Raw genomic sequence first — 22,567 nt, 5'->3', positions numbered from 1 at the left:
AGGAGTGAACAGATAGGTGGAACAAGAAGAAAGATTGGAACAACAATCCTATCAGAGGGAGGAACAGATCTTCTTCAAGGTGGGCAAACCTGGAAGAAATAAGGCAGGACTGATACATGAAGAGAAACTGGATTGGTTCAGAATCTACTCCCTGGAGCTTAGAAGAATGAGGAGGGTTATAACAATAACCTATGAAATTCTTCCAGGACTAGGGAGGGTAAATTCAGGAAGGATGTTCCCAAACTAGGGGGCTACAGGATATAGGCTAGGCCATTTAGGACTGAAATGAGGAGAAATTTCTTCACCAGAGACTGGTGGAAAGTCAGGGAGACAGGCAGTGAGGTATGAGGGGGTGCAATTCCAGGGTTTGGGCTTAGGAGCTGAAGGTAAAGTCATCAATGACGGAGCAATTAATTGATATTAGAGTAAACAATGAAAGATTATTTAGGTTTCCAAATAACTGATATTTCACAACCTCCGTTTGCCTTATCTAGGCCAGGACTTTCAGATCAAGTGTTTCTCTTTGTGCTGCTTCAAAAATGCATCCAAATGGACTTGTCCTTTGCATCTAGGTTCAGGCATTCCAGAACTGAAGACCATTCTGACTGGAGTACTTTTGGAGGAGTATCTGACGATGAAAAACTTTAGTGCAAAGGTGGTCGGTTTGACATGTTCCCTGGCTGCAGGAAGTACAATATTCTTGGGGAAAGTGGTAAGTTAAGGCTCAGCTGTACAAGGTAAGAGAGATGGGAAGAGTGTAGCAGTGCTAGGAACTAAAGAGATGGGAGGAGAAAGGAGAGCCAGTGGGATACAGAATGAAGAATGGAGGGAAATCATGAAAGGATGGATGGACCCAGGCAGGGTGATAAAGACATCTTGGAGGTGGCACTCATTAACACTTGGGGTTTGAGCGTATGGATATCTAAGAGCAAGTGAGCACTGCAGATGCTGGAGATCACAGTCAAAACATGTGGTACTGGAAAAGCGCAGCTGGTCAGGCAGCATCTGAGAAGCAGGAAAGTCAACGTCTCACCCATAAGCTCTTCAGGAATGAGGGGGTAGCCCAAGAGGACTGAGGGAAAAATGGGAGTGGGGTGGGGCTTGGGGGAAGGAAGCTAGGAATGTGATAGGTAGATGGTGGTGGGATTGGGGGGTGGGGGGGGGCGATGGTGATAGGTCGGAGAGGAGGGTGGAGCGGATAAGTGGGAAGGAAGATGGACAGGTAGGACAGGTCAAGAGGGCGGTGCCGAGTTGAAAGGTTGGATCTGGGATAAGATGAGGGAAGGGGAGATGAGGAATCTGGTGAAATAAACATTGATCCTGTGTGGTTGAAGCCAACTTGCGGAATATTTAGAGAACATATCTGGGACACACGCACTAAACAATCCAACAGTCTTGAGGCAAAACACTTTAATTCCCTCTCCCATTCCACCAAGGACATGCAGGTCCTGGGCCTCTTCCACCGCCAGATTCTAGCCACCTGACATCTGGAGGAAGAATGTGTCATCTTCCACCTTGGGACCCTCCAACCATATAGGATCAATGTTAATTTCACCAGTTTCCTCATTTCCCCGCCGCCGCCCCCCCCCCCCCCCCCCCCCCCCCTTATCCCAGATCCAATCTTTGGCACCACCCTCTTGAACTGTCTGACCTTTCCATTTTCCTCCCCACCTATCCGCTCTGCCCTCCTCTCCTATCAGCATAACCACCCCCCCCACCTCCATCTACCTATCACATTCCCAGCTATCTACCCCCCTCCCCCCAGCCCCACCCCCGCACCCCATTTATGTCTCAGCCTCCTTGGGCCACCCCCTCATTCCTGATGAAGAGCTTATGCTCGAAATGTTGACTCTCCTGCTCCTTGGATGCTGCCTGACCAGCTGTCCTTTTCCAGCACCACATTTTTTGATGGATGGATATGTGCATGATCTTGAGCAAAAAAGAATTAATGCCAAACATAGAAGATTGAATGAGGAAAATGAAAATTATTAAACCATTTTATTTTCTTTCCTGAACCTCAGGGTCCCTTTGTTCACATCTCCAGCATGATTGCCACTTATTTGGGAAGAATTCGAACCACAGTTACTGGAGATTATGAGGTAAGCAGGGACATTGATGTGAAATTCACAACTCATTAATCCCTAAATAACGTCATTGCTGCTGTGGACACAGTGGAAGCCTGGCTTATTTTGTTCAGTAAATTGTAGTGCACAATCTCTCTCTCCGAGTATCAATGGGGATCCCTGTGAGCCATGCAAATCAAGAAGGATTGATCTTCTGTCTGTTAGCTGATCTCTCTGAAGTGCTGATGGAGTCAATATAATCAGTCTCAGCAACTCCTGGCTAAAGTCAGCCAGGGTTCTTACTGCTGTTTTCAGACCAGTAATACTTATGGAAAGCATATTCATATGTGTGCTAGATGAGAATAGAGTGGGACTTGGCTGTGATGATTCATTGCAGGAATGTACTTAATTTCATACAACTCTAATAAGCAAATTACATTACTATTCAAATTGGACAAAATGAACATCAAATCAGTTTCTTCCAATGCTGTATTGGATGTTGTACATTCAGGTTCCTCACTACACTTACAGTTAATACAGGTACACAATTCTTTATCGAAAATGTTCAGGACTAGCTAGTTTTCAAAATGCAGAATTTTTCAAATTTTAGAAGAAGTGATAGTTTTGATGGTGAAATTTTTAAATGTCTTACCGAAGGAGCAGACTCACTGAGTAAAACAGGCCTTGAGATAGAATTGAGGCTTGCCAGTGCTGGGTCACACCGCGGCTCCCCCCCCCCCTCACCCCCTCCCCACAACATCGCATCTGAATGACACGCATCGAGTGGGTCTCAACTTGGGTTAACTGTTCGCACGTCAAACAACCTTGTTGATGAGAAAAAAACTTCACAAAAAAAACCTTCAGACTTTGGAGCTTTTCAGATTTCAGGATTTCGGATAAAGGGTTGTCTACCTGTACTTAAAGTATTCATTTCATGTCAAACATACGCCTCAAGGGCTAGTTTCCAGCCACTTGCTGTATTAGGTTGTAAGTTTGCTCACTGAGCTGGTGGGTTTGTTCTCAGACGTTTCATCACCATGCTGGGTAATATCATCAGTGAGCATCCAGTGAAGCATTGGTGCTCTGTCCCACTTGCTATTCATGTGTCTTGGTTTATTGTGGAGGGTGATATAATTACTGGTTCTAGTTCTGTGAGGTTAGTAAATGGAGTCCAAATCTATCTGTTTGTTAATGGAGTTCCAGTTTGAATGCCAATTCTCTAGCAATTCCCATGCATGCCTTTGTTGAGCCTGTCCCAGGGTGGATACATTGTCCCAGTCGAACTGATGTCCCTCTTTGTCTGTGTGTGCATATACCAGTGATAGTTGGTCATGTCCTTTGGTGGTTAGTTGGTGCTCATGTATCCTGATGCCTAGATTCCTGCCTGCCTGTCTAATGTAATGTTTGTGCATTCCTTGCAGGATATTTTGTATACGACACTCATTCTGCTGGCTATGGGTATGGGGTCCTTTAAATTCAACAGGAGCTGTTTCAGTGTGGTGCTAGGCTTGTGGGCTACCGTGATGCCTCGGGACCAGAGTAGTCTGGTCACCAACTCTAAGGCGTCATTGATGTATGGCTGGGTGGCTAGAGTCTCTGGGCATGTTGTGTCTTCCTGTTTGGGTTTTTTGTGCAGGAATCGGCGGACTGGCTTATCAGGTACCCGTCGTTCCTGAATACATTGTATACGTGTTTTTCCTCAGCTTCTCGTGGTTCCTGGGTGCTGCAGTGTGTTGTAACCTGTTGTACAATGTGTGGTACACTGAACAGATACTCAACTACATCAGCAACCACTCCTACACCCACAAATGGAGCCGCATCAAGACATTATCTAAATGCACCACAACATACTGCAGCACCCAACAACTACGAGAAGCCGAGGAAAAACACCTATACAATGTATTCAGGAACAATGGGTACCCGATAAGCGCAGTCTGCCGATTCCTGCACAACAGACCTAAACATGAAGACACAACATGCCTAGAGACTCTAGCTAACCTGCCATACATTAAAGACATCTCAGATATGATGACCAGACTACTCCAGCCCATAGGCATCACGGTAACCCACAAACCAACCACCACACTAAACAGCTCCCGATTAATTAAAAGGACCCCGGACCTGTAGCCAGCAGAACAAGTGTCATATACAAAATATCCTGCAAGGAATGCAACAAACACTACATTGGACAGGCAGGCAGGAAACTAGGCATCAGGATACATGAGTACCAACTAACCACCAAAGGACATGACCAACTATCACTAGTATCCAATGATAGAGGGACATCAGTTCGATTGGAACAATGCATCCATCCTGGGACAGGCTAAACAAAGCCACGTGCAGGAATTCTAGAGGCCTGGCATTCAAACCAGAACTCCATTAACAAACAGATAGATTTGGACTCCATTTACCAAACCCTCAGAAACAGAACCGGAAATGATGTCACCCACCACAACAAACCAAGACACACAAATAGCAAGCAGGACAGAACACCAATGCTTCACCGGAGGCTCATTGATGATGTTACTCAGCATGGTGACGAAACGTCTGAGAACAAACCCACCAGCCCAGTGAGCAAACTTACAACCTGATCCACAACCTGAGCGACAAATCTTTTCCAAAATCTTAAATTTGCTGTACTATTGTAGCAGGGCATTAGAAAATGATCTTTTCCAAATGACACTTTTGCAGCGACAACTTGTCATGTTATGTCTCACGGTCAGTAACATAATACTTTAAGTATTACCTTTAACAGACATGCTCATGGTATTGTCAGTCTATCCAAGCATGTGACCCGATGGTATAATGGTATAAGACTCCATCTTACCTCAGATCATGTGATGTCTCTGTGTGATTTCAAATCAACTTGTGTCATCTCATAAATAACTGCATTTCCACAGAGTCATCCAGCCTGTGATATGTTCCTTTTCTACAGAATAAGAACAAACGGTATGAGATGCTGGTGGCGGCAGCAGCAGTAGGGGTTGCAAGTTGCTTTGGTGCGCCCATCAGTGGTAAGAATCTGGTCAGAAACTGGTCTCTGCATTGAAGCAGATTGAAAAAGGAACCCTCCTGGTGGAGGACATGCTTGGTGTCATTCACGGTGTCATAATATCCACAAACTAGAAAGCAATTGGTATATTTGTCAAAAGGCAGGCAAAAGTGAGGACTGCAGATGCTGGAGATTAGAGTTGAGAGTGTGATGCTGGAAAAGCACAGCAGGTCAGGCAGCATCCGAGGAGCAGGACAATCAACGTTTTGGGCAAAAGCCTTTCATCAGGAATGAGGCTGGGAGCCTCAGGGGTGGAGAGATAGGTGGGAGGGGAGTGGGGCTGGGGGAAAGGTAGCTGAGAGTGCAATAGGTGGATGAAGGTGGGGGTAATGGTGATAGGTCAGAAGGGAGGATGGAGTGGATAGGTGTGAAGGAAGATTGACAGTTGGGACAGGTCATGAGGATGGTGCCAAGTTGGAAGGTTGGAACTGGGGTAAGATGGGGGGAGGGGAAATGAGGAAACTTCTAAAATCTACACTGATGCCATGGGTTAGAAGGTCCTGAGGTGGAAGAAGAGGCATTCTTTCTCCAGGCGTCAGATGGTTAGGGAGTGGCGATGAAGAAGGTCCAGAACCTGCATGTCCTTGGTCGAATGGGAGGGGGAGTTGAAGTGTTTGGCCACAGGGCAGTGGGGTTGATTGGTACGGGTGTACAGGAGTGTTCTCTAAAGCGTTCTGCGAGTAGGTGTCCTGTCTCCCCAATGTGGAGGAGGCCGCATCAGGAGCGATGGATACAGTAAACAACATGTGGAAGTGCAGGTGAAACTTTGATGGATGTGGAAGGCTCCTTTGGGGTGAGTGGGAAGGTATGGGCGCAGGTTTTGCAATTCCTGCAGTGACAGGGGAAGGTGCCAGGAGGGAGGGTGGGTTGGTGGGCCGTGGACATGACGAGGGAGTCAAAGAGGGAAAGGTATTTACGGAAGGTGGATAGCAGTGGGGAGGGAAATATATCTCTGGTGGTGGGTCCGTTTGTAGGTGGCAGAAATGGTGGATGATGATGCGAAATTATGGAGGTTGGTAGGGTGGAAGCTGAGTGCTGGGGGGTTCTGTCCTTGTTGTGGTTGAAAGGGTGAGGTTTGAGGGCAGAAGTGCGGCAAATGGATGAGATGTGCTGGAGGGCACCATCAACCACGTGGGAGAGGAACTTGCAGTCTCCCCTCTGACCTATCACCATCTCCCCCACCTCCATCCACCTATCGCACTCTCAGCTACATTCCCTCCAGCCCACCCCCTCCTATTTATCTCTCCACCCACTCAGCTCACAGCCTCATTCCTGATGAAAGGCTTTTGCCCAAAACGTCGATTCTCCTGCTCCTCGGATGCTGCCTGACCTGCTGTGCTTTTCCAGCACCACACTCTTTGTCAAAAGGCAGTGTGTTCTTTTGTTATCTCTATGTTAATTATGTGCAGCTAACTCTGATTAGATTAGATTACTTACAGTATGGAAACAGGCCCTTCGGCCCAACAAGTCCACACCGACCTGCCGAAGCGCAACCCACCCAGACCTATTCCCCTACATTTACCCCATCACCTAACACTACGGGCAATTAAGCATGGCCAATTCACCTAACCTGCACATTTTTGGACTGTGGGAGGAAACCGGAGCACCTGGAGGAAACCCACGGAGACACGGGGAGAAGGTACAAACTCCACACAGTCAGTTGCCTGAGGCGGGAATTGAACCCGGGTCTCTGGTGCTGTGAGGTAGCAGTGCTAACCACTGTGCCGCCCATAATGAGTTGGCTTGAGTTGATGCTACCTTTTATCATGAAAGTTGCTGCCTTCCTCTTCTGTGGAGGAGCTCCTGGGTACGAATTCCATTCCTGGAGGAAGAATGTGTCTCTCATTGGCTCACAATAAAGCTGTGCAAACTGGAAAGCCAGCGCACTGATTTTGGGTGTTTCTGCAAATTAATCTGCTGACATTACAGTAAAAGTTTGGGGGAACTCCCGTGCACCCCTATCCCCGCCCCCCCCACACCCCGCCCCCTCCCCTCCAACCCCCACCTGGCTTGTCCCTGGCTTGTTCTTTAAAACCATTACACATCTCTGCTGACTCTTTCTGATCTCTCCTTGCCATCGGACCCTGTCATTCTTTACTGATCTGGACATGATCGGACTGAACAGTGACCTCCAGCACAGGGAATGGAGTTGGGATAGAATTGCATCCCACTTTTAAAAACCTCCAGAATAAACTAAATTTGACCAGAACCTTATCCGTGGAGTATTTATGGCACAGGAGGAGGCCATTTAGCCCATCAACTCCATACAATCCAGTCAGTATCATTACCTCACTGTATCCCTGTAACTCTGCAAGTTTATTTCCCTCCTGTTCCCAACCACTTTTTCTTTTTAAATCATTGATTTCTCCTCCACCCACCCCCCAACATAGACTGAGATTTCAAGATCACTAACATTTGTTGACATGAGAAAAGAACTTCCTCATTTCCTCACTCCCTCTCTTGACCAAAGCCTTACCTGTGTACCCCCAAGTTCTCATTCCATCATCTTATATTTCCCTACCGTATCTAATTTTCAATTATCTCGAACATATTTATCAAATCCCACCCACCACCCGCTCCCTTTAATGCTTTTTGTTCCAAGGAAGGAAAAAACAGTTTCTCCACCTGAACTGCAGTTTCTCATCCTCATAACCGTTCTGGTTCAAAACACAGAGTATATCACCTGGTTTTTATCTTAGATTTTATCTTAGGCCTGAGAGGAGCTACTATGACAGAGGAACAAGTGCTTCTATTAAATTTACAAGAAAATTACGGCATCCCTTGCTCCATCCAGCTGCCATTTCTACCAATTTTGACCATGTCACAGACTGCCAGTATGCAGATAAAACATTGGGCTTAAAATACCTTGGTCTTCACCTTAGGACTGCAAGCACATTTCTGTTGTCCTCATGCTATCTCTGCCCACCTGAGACCTTGTACTGTAACTTTTTCATGCAGAGGGTGGTGCGTGTATGGAATGAGCTGCCAGAGAAAGTGTTGGAGGCTGATACAATTACAACATTTAAAAGGCATCTGGATGGATATATGAATAGGAAGAGTTTAGAGGGATACGGGCCAAATGCTGGCAAATGGAGCTAGATTAATTTAGGTTATCTGGTTGGCATGGATGGGTCAGACCAAAGTAGGAGTTGTGGCACACCCACTATTTGGTGTTAGAATGAAAAGACATATGTACTGATGGAAATTATGACTCCGGTTTTAACTTGCTCTGTATAGTCACTCATTGTAAAATAAAGCAGTTTAACAATTTTGAATCTGCAGTCTTTGTTTTTCTCAGTTTCCCTTTGTGAATTTTGGAAAATCTCATATGTAGAGGTATGAAAACCCAGTTCAGTTCACAAGGGGAACCCTGTTGTTACATCTTGAGTTCCAACATTGTGTGGTTAAGTATTGGTTAGTGTGGTACTCCCCTGAGCACAAAATGTTGTATCTAAAAGTCACCACTCATTAGAGAGACACAAATAGTGGTGGTTTAACCTGAGGGTCACCACAACTCAAGCAAGGGGAGAGGTTGAGAAGGAGGTTCCTTTATTGTAACCTCAGCCGGTGCTGGAATCCATAGAATCCCTAGAAGATCACTCGGCCCATCAAGCCCACACTAACATTCCAAAGAGCATCCCATCCAGACCCAGTCTCTCAACCCTGTAACCTGGTATTTCTTATGGCTAATCCACTTAGCCTGCAAATCCCTGGACAATTTAGTCTGGCCAATCCATCTCACTCACAACCAGAGCACCTGGAGGAAACCTGCAGGACATGGGGAGAATGTGCAAACTCTATACAGACAGTCACCCAAGAGTGGAATCGAACTTGGGTCCCTGATGCTGTGCTAATCGTTCAGCTACCATGCCACCCCAATTGAAACCTTTGGCTGGATAGCACACTTGCAAAGCAGTGTAATGCCAATTAAGCTAATGCACTCGCATTCAGATTATCAGGAATAATCCACTCGATTGAGAGAGTATTGAAGGTAACATCTGTTGTAGCTGATAGCTGCTCAGTTACTGTCTTGGGCTCATACACCAACTTCCACATGTGGAAGTTCGAGCCAATGGAAAGACAAACTCTTATTAACTGTTGGACTATACCATTTCTGTTAGCTGGTAACTGTAGCTGTACTAATCTAATTCTCGAGAAGAAAGAATCAGAAAAATGTCAGCGTTTTAAACAATAAATGTGACACTCATTTAAACTGTTCTTGGAGTGCATTTTGGAGGGCATTGCTGGGGGGGGGGGGGTTAACTTATTCACTGGATTGAAAATCAGTCCCCAGAATGCTCAAGGTATAAATGTCAATGAGCAGCCTAGGCACTTGACAATGACCATGTTACTGTCACTGATCCTTACTGAGTGGCAGTGTGGTTAAAAAAAACCACTTCTGTCTTGAGGTTGAAATGTGATCTGTGCTTGTTTTCCTTAGGTGTGCTGTTCAGTGTGGAGGTGATGTCCTCTCATTTTGCGGTGCGTAACTATTGGCGAGGCTTCTTTGCTGCTACCTGTGGGGCATTCATGTTTCGACTCCTTGCTGTGTTCAACAGTGAACAAGGTAAAAACAAACGCCACACACTGGCACCTCTGGGACAGCTGAAACTCTTCACCATGCATCCACTTGGTTTCTTTAGTTTGCTATATTGGCGGTAGATTCTGAAAACATGATGGTTCCAGAATTGGAAACACTCTTCAGTCTGCAAGTGAGACAATATTTATCCAAATGTAAAACAGTACAGGAGTAGCAATGTATTAGACTCTTGCATCCATATCCCATGAACAAGTTAGGAAAAACATTCTACATGGAGCAGGGCTAATTTTGATTTTTACTGATGACAGTGGATCAATCATTCCTGCGCTATTTCTCCCAAAGTACAATATTAAATGCAATGAGTTCTTACTAACAGAGAGTCTCCTAAAGGTATACTGACAGACTGACCAAGAGGCAGAACACAGCATGGCTGAGTGATGGCACGATTAGTTTGACTATGGTGTCATAGAGTCATAGACTTGTACAACATGGAAACAGACCCTTCGGTCCAACCCATCCATGCCGACCAGATATCCCAACCCAATCTAGTCCCACCTGCCAGCACCCGGCCTATATCCCTCCAAACCCTTCCTATTCATATACCCATCCAAATGCCTCTTAAATGTTGAAATTGTACCAGCCTCCACCACATCCTCTGTCAGCTCATTCCATACACATACCACCCTCTGCATGAAAACGTTTCCTCTTAGGTCTCTTTTATATCTTTCCCCTCTCACCCTAAACCAATGCCCTCTGGACTCCCTGACGCTAGGGAAAAGACTTTGTCTATTTATCCTATCCATGCCCCTCATAATTTTGTAAACCTCTCCCTGCCAGCACCCACTGCCAATGTTTACATTGTGAATAGCCTTGCAGATAATGTTAAAGATAATCCATGAATGTTCCAAAAACACATTAAGGGCAAGACAGTAACTAGAGAGAGAGTAGGGCCCCTTAAAGCATAACAAGGTCATCTTTGTGTTGAACCTCAGGAGGTGGGAGAGATATTAAGTGAATATTTCATATCAGTTTTTACTTGGAGAAAGAAATAGAGGCTAAAGAACTCAGGGAAATAAATATTGATGTTTTGAAAACAGTTCACATTACAGAAGAGGAAGTGCTGTAGGTCTTTGGAAACATCAAGGTAGATAAATCTCCAGGATCTAATTGGGTGTATTCCAGGATGTTGTGGGAAGCTAGGGAGGAAATTGCAGAATCCATACCAGAAATATTTGTATAATCTATAAACACAGGTGAAATACCGGAGGACTGGAGAGTGGCTAATGTTGTGCCATTGTTTAAGAACGGCTGTTAGGAGAAGCCTGGGAACTATAGACCTGTGAGTCTGAAATCAGCAGTGGGTAAGTTGTTGGAGGTGATCTTGAAAGATAGGATTTACATGCATTTGGAAAGGCAAGGAATGATTAGGGATAGTCAGCATGGTTTTGTGTGAGGAAAATCATGTCTCACAAACTTGATTGAGTTTTTTTTAATGAAGTAAACAAAACAATTGATGAGGGCAGAGTGGTGGTCATTGATTACTTGAACTTTAGTGAAGCCTTTGACATGGTTCTGCATGGTAGACTAATTAGGAAAGTTAGATCATAAGGGATTCAGGGTAAGCTTGCCGATTGGATACAGAATTGGCTTAACAGTAGGAGACAGAGAGTAGTGATGGAGGCAAAAAAAGAAATTGTTGGAAAAGCTCAGCGGGTCTGGCAGCATCCATGAAGAGAAATCAGAGCTAATGTTTCCAGTCTGATGAACTCTGCTCAGAATCATTCTGAGGAAGACTCACCGGACCCAAAATGTTAACTCTGAATTCACAGATGCTGCCAGACTTGCTGAGCTTTTCCAGCAATTTCTGTTTTTGTTTCTGATTTACAGCATCTACAGTTTTTTTGGTTTTTATTTAGTAATGGTGGAGCAATTGGATAATTCTGTATCCAATTGGCAAGCTTACCCTGAATCCCTTATGATCTAACTTTCCTGATTAGTCTACCATGCAGAACCATGTCAAAGGCTTTACTAAAGTCCAAGTAATCAATGACTACCGCTCTGCCCTCATCAATTGTTTTGGTTACTTCATTAAAAAAGCTCAATCAAGTTTGTTTATTAGACTGGAGGCCTGTGACCAGCACTGTTCCACAGAGAATGATATTGGTCCACTTTTGTTTGCCATTTATATAAATGATTTGGAGAATATAGGAGGCATGGTTAATACATTTACACATGACACCAAAATTAGTGATATAGTGGACAGTGAAGATGGTTTCTAAATGATATGGTGATTTTGATCTATTAGGTCAATGGGCTGAGGGATGGCAGATGGAGTTTAATTTGGATATGTGTGAGGTATTGCATTTTAATAATACAAGCAAGAACAGGACTTATACAATTAATGGTAGGGCCCTGGGAAGTGTTATAGAACAGAGAGACCTAGAAGTTCAGGTACATAATTCCTAGAAATTTGCATCACAGGCAGACAGGATGGTTAAGAAGGCTTTTAACACGCTTGCCTCCATTGCTCTGACCTTTGAGTATAGGAATTGGGCCGTCACATTGAGGTTGTGCAAGAAGTTGAGGGCCTCTTCTGGAGTACCGTTTGCAGTTCTGGTCACCCTGTATAAGAAGGATATTATTAAAGTGGAGATGGATCAGAAAAGATTTACCAGGATGTTTCCAGGAATGGAAGGTTTGAGATATAAAAATAGACTGGAAAGACTGGGATTTTTTCACTGGAGCCCCCAAAGGAGGCTGAGGGGTGACCTTATTGAGATTTATAATGAGGGACATAGATACGGTGAGTGACAAGGATCTTTTCCCTAGGATGGGGGAGTTCAAAATTAGGGGCATATTTTTAAGGTGAGAGGAGAAAGATATAAAAAGAACATGAGGGGCAACTTCTTTTTACACAGAGAGTGATCTGGAATGAAGTGTCAGAGGAAGTGGTGGATGTGGATACAGTTACGTCTAAAAGCATTTGGGCGGCACGGTGGCACAGTGGTTAGCACTGCTGCCTCACAGTGCCAGAGACCCGGGTTCAGTTCCTGCCTCAGGCGACTGACTGTGTGGAGTTTGCACGTTCTCCCCGTGTCTGCGTGGGTTTCCTCCGGTTTCCTCCCACAGTCCAAAGATGTGCAGGTCAGGTGAATTGGCCACGCTAAATTGCCCGTAGTTAGGTAAGGGGTAAATGTAGGGGTATGGGTGGGTTGCGCTTTGGCGGGACGGTGTGGACTTGTTGGGCCGAAGGGCCTGTTTCCACATTGTAAGTAATCTAATCTAATCATTTGGATAAGTACATGAATAGGAAAGGTTTGGAGAGTTATGGGCCAAGCTCAGGCAGGTGCGACTAGTTTAGTTTGGGATCATGATTGACATGGACTGGTTGGACCAAAGGGTTTGTTTCATTGCTGTATGACTCTATGAATAATATCCACTTCAATGATGTACCAATGCCTGTGGATTGTCTCTATGAAAGAATCAGCCTCTGCAGGAAGGGAAGGAAATCAGGAAAATTGGAAATAAGGAAAATTATAAATCCAAGAAAGTCTCCCAGTTACATGGAAAGCAGATCGTTTAATTGCCTACTCCAGTTTTTTGCTTTAAGATGCATTCCTAATATTTTTTCTTATTTTCTTTTTCTTTCAGAAACTATCATTGCTCTTTTCAAGACAAAATTCAGCATTGACTTCCCATTTGATTTACCTGAAACATTAATCTTTATCATCTTGGGGTGAGGTGTATTTGCAGCTTTATCTGTTATCTAGCTATTTATAAAAATAGGATGACGATGGCACCAACGGCAGCTACAGCATCTGTTGCAACAGTGTTTGAGTGGGACGCAAGCTATCGCACGCGTTACTCAGGATAGTGTTATATGGGGAACTAGGAAATCTACTTGTTTTTACAGAGTGGCACAGGAAAACATATTGTTAATGTTGTGCAATATTGAGCATTGGGAAGACGATAAATTAAAACTTAACGCTTTTAAAAGGCTGCACTAGACCCAGAGAAATTAAATCATTCACTATTTTCATACTTTTGTGAAGAGATCTGTGACAACTTTGTAAACACTGGATCATGCTGTTAAAATGTGTTGATAACATTATTTTATCACATGTGCATAACATTACTGAGCATTATTCTTCCAGTGAAAGCAAACAAAATGACAAGTATATCCACAGTAATGCCAGCACAAACGTGGAACAACACTTCTGAGTCACTGATTTTGACGTACCATATAAGAGGCCCCGACATCTCACAACTACTCCTTTTTTTTTTGTTGCTTCTTATTCCTATTTGTTGGGTCATTATCAGCTTTTCAAGGTGAAGTACAATGGTGCTGGAAATAAAAACTTTGCTGTTTCTAACTCAGGTAATGACTGACAAAATTATACTTGGGCCAAGAGTGTTAATATCAGTTTCAGACAGGATCCCATCCAGTTCAGGAATGAACAAAGTCAGGTACTGTCAAAATTGTTGTCTGAATAGGAATGGCACATTCAAATAGCAACAGTTTCACACCGAGGATGGGTGTGACCTATTCAGATAACTGCTACCCCCATTCACAGCAGCGGGAGACACATATACTGACAATATCAAGTCCCTGAGTTATTGATCACACTGAGATTGACAGTGTTACTGATCGAGTATTAGGTCCCATTAAGAATGTAACCACTTTGGAAATATTGGTTCCTGCAACTGGCATGTTATCTGAATGAAAATATCTGACGATGTTTCTGGATCTGAAATGTTAATTTCATTTTAAATAGAAAGCAAAACACCGCAGATGTTAGACATCTGAATTAAGAGCAGAAAATGCTGGAGAAACTCAACAGGTCTTGCAGCATCCATGGAGAGAGAAATAGAGTAATGTTTTGAGTCCGTCAGTGCACACTGATCCAAAGCAACAGTCCAGAAGAAGTGTCTTTGGACTCAAAACAGAAACTCTATTTCTCTCTCCACAGATGCTGCAAGACCTGTTGAGTTTATCCAGTGTTTTCTGTTCTTATTTTGTACTGCTTGATTGATCTGCTCTTTGTTATTATCTTTACTCCCTCATCAGGATTATCTGTGGGATACTGAGCTGTGTCTATCTGTGCTGTCAGCGCTGGGTGGTAGGATACATCAGGAGAAATGCTTTCATCCTGAAGCTTGTGGCAGCAGAGTAAGATTGCAATTTTTTTTTACAAATTGCTGCTTGGTGCATCGGAAATTGAATATGGTTGAAATTGGAGATATATTGCCAAATCATTTTGTCTTTCATCTACATACATGACCATCAAACTTCAAATTGTACAACAGACAAGCGACCGTTTGGTTGGCTAGTGAATTCTGGCCAAGGCATTAACTCTTTAAAAAAACCATGAATGCTACTTGAGCACTGTATGTAACAGGGACTTATACCTACAAACCAGCTTCTGTATAAAAAAGGGCTAACCTATCTCTATTGATTTCTGTGAATACCTTAGGCTTTTTCTTGTCAGATCATCAATCAGGGGAAAGAACCTATCGCTATTTATCTTCCCATAACCTTTAAAGAGTCTAATACTCATTTCTTGATGTTCTGAGCTCCAATAGAAATACACAAATTTCTCGAGTCTCGTGCTTTAACTGTAAACCTTTATCCCTTGGTTACATCCTGTTGAATTAAAGCAGCATAGTTTTCATTCTTTTCTATAGTGGGCTTTTCAAAACCATACCCCACAGTATTCCAGTTACAACTTAAGCAAGGTCGTGCATAAGTTCAATGTTGCTGTTTTTGATCAGCAACTTTCAAACTGTGGTCCATGGATTAACAGTCCATGGTCCAAGATGCACGCCATTGATCCACTAGGCCACAGCCAAAGTCATGTGACAGGACAGGCTAGACCCTTCATGGCCACTACCCATTGAGTCACAGTTATACAGCGTAGAAGAGGCCTCTACTCGTGTGACATCACACAGTTCGGCCCATTCCCTCCTGCACAGCACAGTGGTCATTAGTACAAACAACAACAACAACACTTTTAGAAGTCATCTTCCTGTTGATTTTGTTTGACTAGGATGTTTCAAACAAGCATGTTCCCTTGTAATATTACTGCTTGTGATATGAAAGAATTTGTAGAAATATTTCTGGCATGAATAATTTACTTATAATATTTAAGTAAAACACATTTAGTACATTAATTAATGAAAAAAGCAGCAAAATGTTTATAGTTTCCATGAGATTCTGTTAGTGTCCTAGGCTCAACCATCTTCAGCTGCTTCATCAATAACCTTCCCTCGATCATTAGGTCACAAGTGGGGATGTTCGCTGATAATTGCACAATGTTCAACATCATTCATGACTTCTCAAATACTGAAGCAGTCCATGTTCAAATGCAACAAGATCCGGACAATGTCAAGGTTTGGGCTGACAGGTGGCAAGTAACATTCGTGCCACACAAATGCCAGGTTATGACCATCATCAATAAGAGACAATCTAACCAACGCCCCTTGACATTCAATTGTGTTACCACCACTGAATCCCCCCACTATCAAAATTCTGGGTGTTATCATTGACCAGAATCTCAACTGAACTCACCACATAAACACAGTGGCTACAAGAGCAAGTCAGAGGCTAGGAATATTGCAGCAAGTAACTCACTTCCTGACTCCCCAGAGCCTGTCCACTATTCACAACGCACAAATCAGGAATGTGTTGGAATACTTCCCACTTGCCTGGATGAGTGCAGCACCAACAACACTCAAGAAGCTTGACATCATTCAGGACGACACAGCCTGATTGATTGGCATCACGTTCACTCCCTCCACCACTGACGCTCAGTAACGGCAGTGTTTACTATCTAAAAGAAGCACTGCAGAAATTCACCAAAGATCCTCAGCTAGCTCCTTCCAAAACCATAACCACATTCACTTAGAAAGACAAGGGCAGCAGATATATGATAACACAACCATCTTCAAGTTTCCCTCCAATCCAGTCAACATCCTTACTTGGAAATCATCGCTGTTTCTACACTGTCACTGAGTCAAAATTCTGGAATTCCCTCCCTTATAACATTGTGAGTCAATACACAGCAGGTGGACTGCAGCGGTTCAAGAAGGCAGCTCACCATCACCTTCTCAAGGGCAACTAGGGATGGGCAATAAATACAGGCCAGCCTGCGACACCCACACCCCACAAATGAATAAATTTTAAAAATATAGTTTCAATTATTTTGGAATGAAATTAACACATTTCAGCACAGAGAATGGGGAACGTGACAAACTCCCTATCTGTAAGAAGGAAGAAAATCCATTGGATTTCTGTGTTAGCTCAGCTGGTACACTATATTGACTTACTTGTATTACACTGAAACTTGAAATGTTTCCAAACAAATCGATGGTGTGAATCAGACTGTTGTCTTTCAGTGTTCATTAATTTGCAGCTGCAGTGAGAGTAAAAGGTTCATTACTAAACAATGCAGTGATGTCAAAATGTTCATTAACATGCAACAATATACTGTGAAAAATAATTCACTGACAGATCATTAATTTCTTTCTGTTTACTTGCACCATTCTCAGGAAAGTGACTGAATTGGTGTATGGTTGAGCTAAGTTATCATATAATTGTTCAAATCGTTTTGGATTAACGAATAAAGCATTAGCTAATATCTGAAAACTGTTCTATCAATAGAAAGGCAGTGTACTCTGGACTTGTCACCTTACTGTTGGCATCTATCACCTTCCCTGGCAGTCTGGGCCAGTTCATGGCATGCAGAGTAAGTATTTCTGAACACAAAGCATTTTCCAGCATTTTCCTTTTTATTTATTTCAAAGTATACTGCATTCATAAAAATTATCTTCCCATATATATACACATGCACATAGTCACACAGTAGGATATCAAGGAAACAAACACTGGAGTTTGACCCTGTCCAAACAAACCAAGGGCCTCTCTCATTTGAACCAGAATATATTTATATGCATTTGAGGCACAGGAAGGGTCTGATAACTGAACAGACCCCCATTTAACTTCAGTGGGTAGGCCTCAGACAGTGGTCTTTCCCCACTGCCTCAAGCTTTACTGCATCCCTCAGCATGTAGTCCTGGACCTTGGAATGTGCCAATCTGCAGCACTCAGTTGAGGTCAACCTCCTTGGTCTGAAAGACCAACAGGTTTCAGGCAGATCAAAGAGTGTCTTTCAACCTTGTAATCAGGCTCCATGTCACGTCCAGGTGACGTAGCAGCACAGATACTGACCTTTTTGTTTCTTCAGCCAAAGGTGACACCACCACATGACTCTGAGTGTGACTTTCACACTAACTAGATTAGGTAAAGACTCAGGGAAACACACATTGCTGGTCAGTTAGAGAATACTGAAACTTACTTTCTACCTGACTCATTGTAGGTTCTGCCCTTCTACCATATATAGACATTTGTCTGCCCATTGGACCAGATGCTATGTTATTGAAACCAAACTGCCTTTAATCTGTAACTCCAAACACACAAGATGCCTGCTTCCCAGCTCCCACCACCTTGTTAATGTATCAATACTGGAATAACAATGGTGTTGAGCCTATGGAAATAGAAAGGGGTCTGGTATTAATAGAAGCAGTTTAGTCATAAAGTTTGAATCATTGATCCACCAAAGCAGTAATGTTCTGCCTTGTTGGAGATTGTCCACTCTTCAGCCACAGGTTTCCCTTCTTCTCAGTGTTACAGGTGCTGTCTTGTTGAGGGTGTGAATGTGGTTGTTAACAGAGTATATATGGATTACCTGCAGAGTAGGGAGATTGCGATGCAAATCAGCCCACACCAAGGATTTTGTTAAAGATATTCAGGGATATGGACCAAAAGCAGGTATATGGAGTTAGGCCACACCATTGAATGGTGGAACAGGTTTGAGGGGCTGAATGGCCTACTCCTATTCCTGTGTTCCCATTTAGCTGTAGTGGCTCTACTTGTGACCTCAAGCTTCTGACCTTCTTTAAACTTGTGGAGCTGAACGTGCACACAAGGCAGGAGAGGCACACAGCTTTATTCACAAAGGGATCATCAAATACTTTCAGATGAGCCTCTTTGTGAGGTTGTAGGTGCTATGTAACATCAGCACATCACGATTCTCTTGCACTCTGTGATCGATAGTGGAAGTGCATGCATGTGAACTGCAGGGATACAAAGGGGCACAGTTGTTATATTCTCCATATAATTGGAGGTAGTTAATTAAGATCCTCATATGATTGATGTTTTGGAAGTGGTACTTGAGAGGCAGTAGCACCTGGAACCAAACTTCAGTGAAGGTGTCAATGGGACAAAGTTCTCAGGGAAGGAAACTGAAGCAACAAGTAAACAACATATCTAACTTCCACAACAATTCTATCAAAGGGAAATGAATGAATGACTCTGGTATAGAAGGGATGATCTCTGACTGTGTGTTGTTTCCCTTGATGTAGCTCACTATGAAGGAGCTTCTCTCTTCACTCTTCGATCACCGGTCCTGGGGTGTGCTGTCCCAGAATGCAACACTCGACATCCAGGCAAGAGTAGACCCAGACAATCTCTGGATTGAATGGTGCCACCCAAACTTCACTTTTTTTGGCACGCTTCTCTTCTTCCTTTTTATGAAGGTAAGGCCCGGCCTTAAAATAAGCCATTAATCGCTGACCACAATGAGTTGCAGTAATTTAATGTCCAGGGGGCCACCACAATGTGTGCAGTTATGAATGGTCTCACATAGCCATGTGTATATTACAGGAAACAGCGCTATGTTCAAGGTTTCATGCTAGACTGATTTTGCATTGTTTCCCCTTTACCTCTAGTTTTGGATGCTGATCCTTGCGACCACCATGCCAATGCCTGCTGGATACTTCATGCCTGTTCTTATATATGGTAAGCTCAGGACATAAATTTTCATGTTCAGTACAAACAACTGAGCAGGGCTCTAAAATCAAATCTTTAAAATTTAAAAGCAGTTGAAAATTTAAAACCATTGAATCAGAACCTGAACTTTTCTTAAACAAACAGCTAATGAATTTACAATTCAAACACGCAGAAAATTCACGGCATGGGGGAGGGGATGGCCTAGGATGGACTATTAATCCAGAGACCTGATGATGTCCTGGGGACCCGGGTTCGAAAACCACCACGGCAGATGGTGGAATTTCAATTAAGTTTTAAAAAAAATTTGGAGTTAAGGGTCTAATGATGACCATGAATCCACAGTTGAAAAACTCATCTGGTTCACTAATGTCCTTTAGAGAAGGAACCTGCCATTCTTACCTGTATGTGACTCTAGGCCCACAGTAATGCCCTTTAAGTCATTAGGGATGGGCAGAATATGCCAGCCTAGCCAGTGAAGGCCACATTCCATGAACGAATAAAGGAAAAAAAAATACAAGGAGGCAGTGGAGACCTTTGGTCCATTGTCTCCACGCTTGGCTGAGAGACAGCATTCCAGCCAAGCTCACCTCTCTACCTCTCCTCTTGCAAGGGGCTGATGGAATATGCCCCACTTGCCTGGATTCGTACAGCTCCAAGAACATTCAAGAAGCTCAAGCTCCATGACAAAGTAGCCTGCTTGATGACTCCCCTATCCACACGCATTCACTCCCTCCAGCACTGGCCCTGAGTAGCAGAAATGTGTACCATCTGCAAGATGCACTGTAGCAACTCACCAAGACTCCTTTGACAATACCTTCCTAACCCATGAGCACTACCATCGAGAAGGACAAGGGCACCTCCATCTACAACTTTACCTGCAGGCCTCTCACCATCCTGACTCAGAAATATGTTGCCATTCCATCAGCGTTGTTATGGCAAATCCCAGGAACTCCTGCCTAATAGCATACTTACACCGAATGGACTGCAGCAGTTCAACAAGGCAATCCCACAATCCCTTCGGAAGGGCAATGAGGGATAGGCAATAAATGCTGAACCATTCAGCATTGCCCACATCCCATGAATAAAACATAACTTTTTTTTAAAGCCTTGCATAAGCAAATAGTTTTTAAAAAAAATATGTTTTGTGTGTTTTTGCCTCTGCTACCCTCTCAGGCAGTGAGACCCAGTGAGAGAGAGTCCCAGGCCACACTGAGTGAACAATTCTCCCTGATTTCCCTTTAATCCTTTTGTCAATTGTTTTAAAACTAGGCTTTCTGGTTATTAACTTCATTTCTGAGGGAACTAGGTCTTTCCTAACCATCCTGTCTAGGTCCCTCATCATTTTGTTCAATTTGATTAAATCTCCCCTCAGCCTCCTCTGTTCCAAAGAATACAATTTATCCAATCTTTTACTTACAGCCAAAATTCTCCAGGTCTGGTAGTATTCTTTAAATCTTCTCTGTTTGCTCATCAGTTTGATCACATCCTTCCTATAATGCAGTGACCAACACTATAAGCAATACCCTAGCTATGGCCGAATCAGTGTTTTATACAATTCTAGCATCGCCTCCCGCAAGTGGAATGAATCAGTTTAGTTTATTTATGTGTAATTAAGACATTATCCTGCATTGTGATGGACATTGTTTTAACCCAGGGCTTCATGATCCCAAATGGGCTCTCAAACACTGAGGCTGTTATGGAACTCTGATTAAGTTATTGCAGCTGTGTCATGAGGGGCAACGTTTTCACACAGAGTGTGGTGCATGTATGGAATGAGTTGCCAGAGGAAGGAGTAGAGGCCGGATACAATTACAACTTTTAAAAGGCATTCTGACGGGTACATGAGGTTTAGAGGGATATGGGCCAAACGCAGGCAGTTGGGACTAGTTCAGTTTAGGGTACCTGATCGGCATGGATGAGTTAGGCTGAAGGGTCTGTTTCTGTGCTGTATGACTCTATGATAGTCCCCACTTTCACAGGCTCTCCCTTCCTCACCCACCTGCAGCCCCACACTTTCCCAGCACCTGATTTCACAGACTCTCCCCATTATTGCCATAGCCTCAATGTCTCACCCCACATCTTCACGGTTCTCACTGAGGGTCAGGATAATTTTGAAGCCTCAAAATGGTGTCACAGTAGGAAAATAGATTTGGAAAGCACTCCTTTAACCCTTTCAAGTTTCTTCAACCCTTCAGGATTTGTAGAGGATTTAAAATTTGGAAACATTGTGAGGTGGACAGTGTAAAACTCAAAAAGGACATAGGCAAGTTGGTGGAAAAAGCAGATAAGTGACAGTTAAGTTCAATGCAGAGAAGTATAAGGTGTTACATTTTAGTAGGAAGAACATGAACAAACAAGGTAAAAGAGGGAATATAATACTCAGAGGGTAGAGGAGCAGAGGGACCTGGTGCTTACATGTGCACATCATTGAAGGTGGCAGGACATATAGAGAGAATTTCATAAAGTAATCAGTATCCTGAGTTTTATGAATAGGGGCATAGAGTTCAAAAGCCAATGGGATGGTGATGAACTTAAACAAGCTACTTGCTGGATCTCAGCTGGAACACGGTGTACGGTTCTGCATATCACATTATAGGAAAGATATGAACACATTGGAGAGATTGCAGAAGGAATTTACAAGAATGGTTCAGGGATGAGAAACTTCAGTGATGAGGATAGACTGGAGAAGTTGGGACTGTTCACCTTGGAGAGAAGAACACTAAGAAGGGATCTGATAGACCCTTTCAGAATCAAGAGGAGTCTGGGGTAGATGGGGACAAATAGCTCGCTCTCATAAATAGATTAAGAATGAGGGAGCACGGATTTATTTGCAAATGGAGCACAGGATCAACTGAATCATTCGAGAGGCCATTGGATGATCATTTGAACAGAAACACTGTGCATGGGGAAGAGGCAGGACAGTGGCAATATGTCATAACCTTCATTGAATAGTCAGTGTAGGATGTGTCATAGAATCCCTACAGTGTGGAAGCAGGTCATTCAGCCCATCAAGTCCACACCGACCCTCCAAAGAGCACCCCACTCCCCTACCCATGCCTGTCTCC

General features: G+C 43.5%; 1 protein-coding gene across 1 annotated transcript in view; it reads left to right on the top strand.

Moving 5' to 3' along the window:
• The window catches only part of clcnk (chloride channel K), a 60,138-nt gene that overhangs the window by 15,191 nt on the left and 22,380 nt on the right, over positions 1-22,567 (top strand). Inside the window, exons 4-12 of the mRNA XM_072586564.1 lie at positions 573-712; positions 2,022-2,099; positions 4,999-5,077; positions 9,557-9,682; positions 13,307-13,391; positions 14,724-14,825; positions 17,316-17,400; positions 19,076-19,249; positions 19,442-19,511. Of these exons, the coding sequence (XP_072442665.1) occupies positions 573-712; positions 2,022-2,099; positions 4,999-5,077; positions 9,557-9,682; positions 13,307-13,391; positions 14,724-14,825; positions 17,316-17,400; positions 19,076-19,249; positions 19,442-19,511 (939 nt within the window). The remainder of the gene's footprint in view (positions 1-572; positions 713-2,021; positions 2,100-4,998; positions 5,078-9,556; positions 9,683-13,306; positions 13,392-14,723; positions 14,826-17,315; positions 17,401-19,075; positions 19,250-19,441; positions 19,512-22,567) is intronic.

Source organism: Chiloscyllium punctatum, chromosome 16 (assembly GCF_047496795.1).
Source record: "Chiloscyllium punctatum isolate Juve2018m chromosome 16, sChiPun1.3, whole genome shotgun sequence".
In the NCBI taxonomy this organism is placed as follows: Eukaryota; Metazoa; Chordata; class Chondrichthyes; order Orectolobiformes; family Hemiscylliidae; genus Chiloscyllium; species Chiloscyllium punctatum.
Note: the sequence above shows the minus strand (reverse complement) of the source record. Positions and strands in the feature narration are given on the sequence as shown.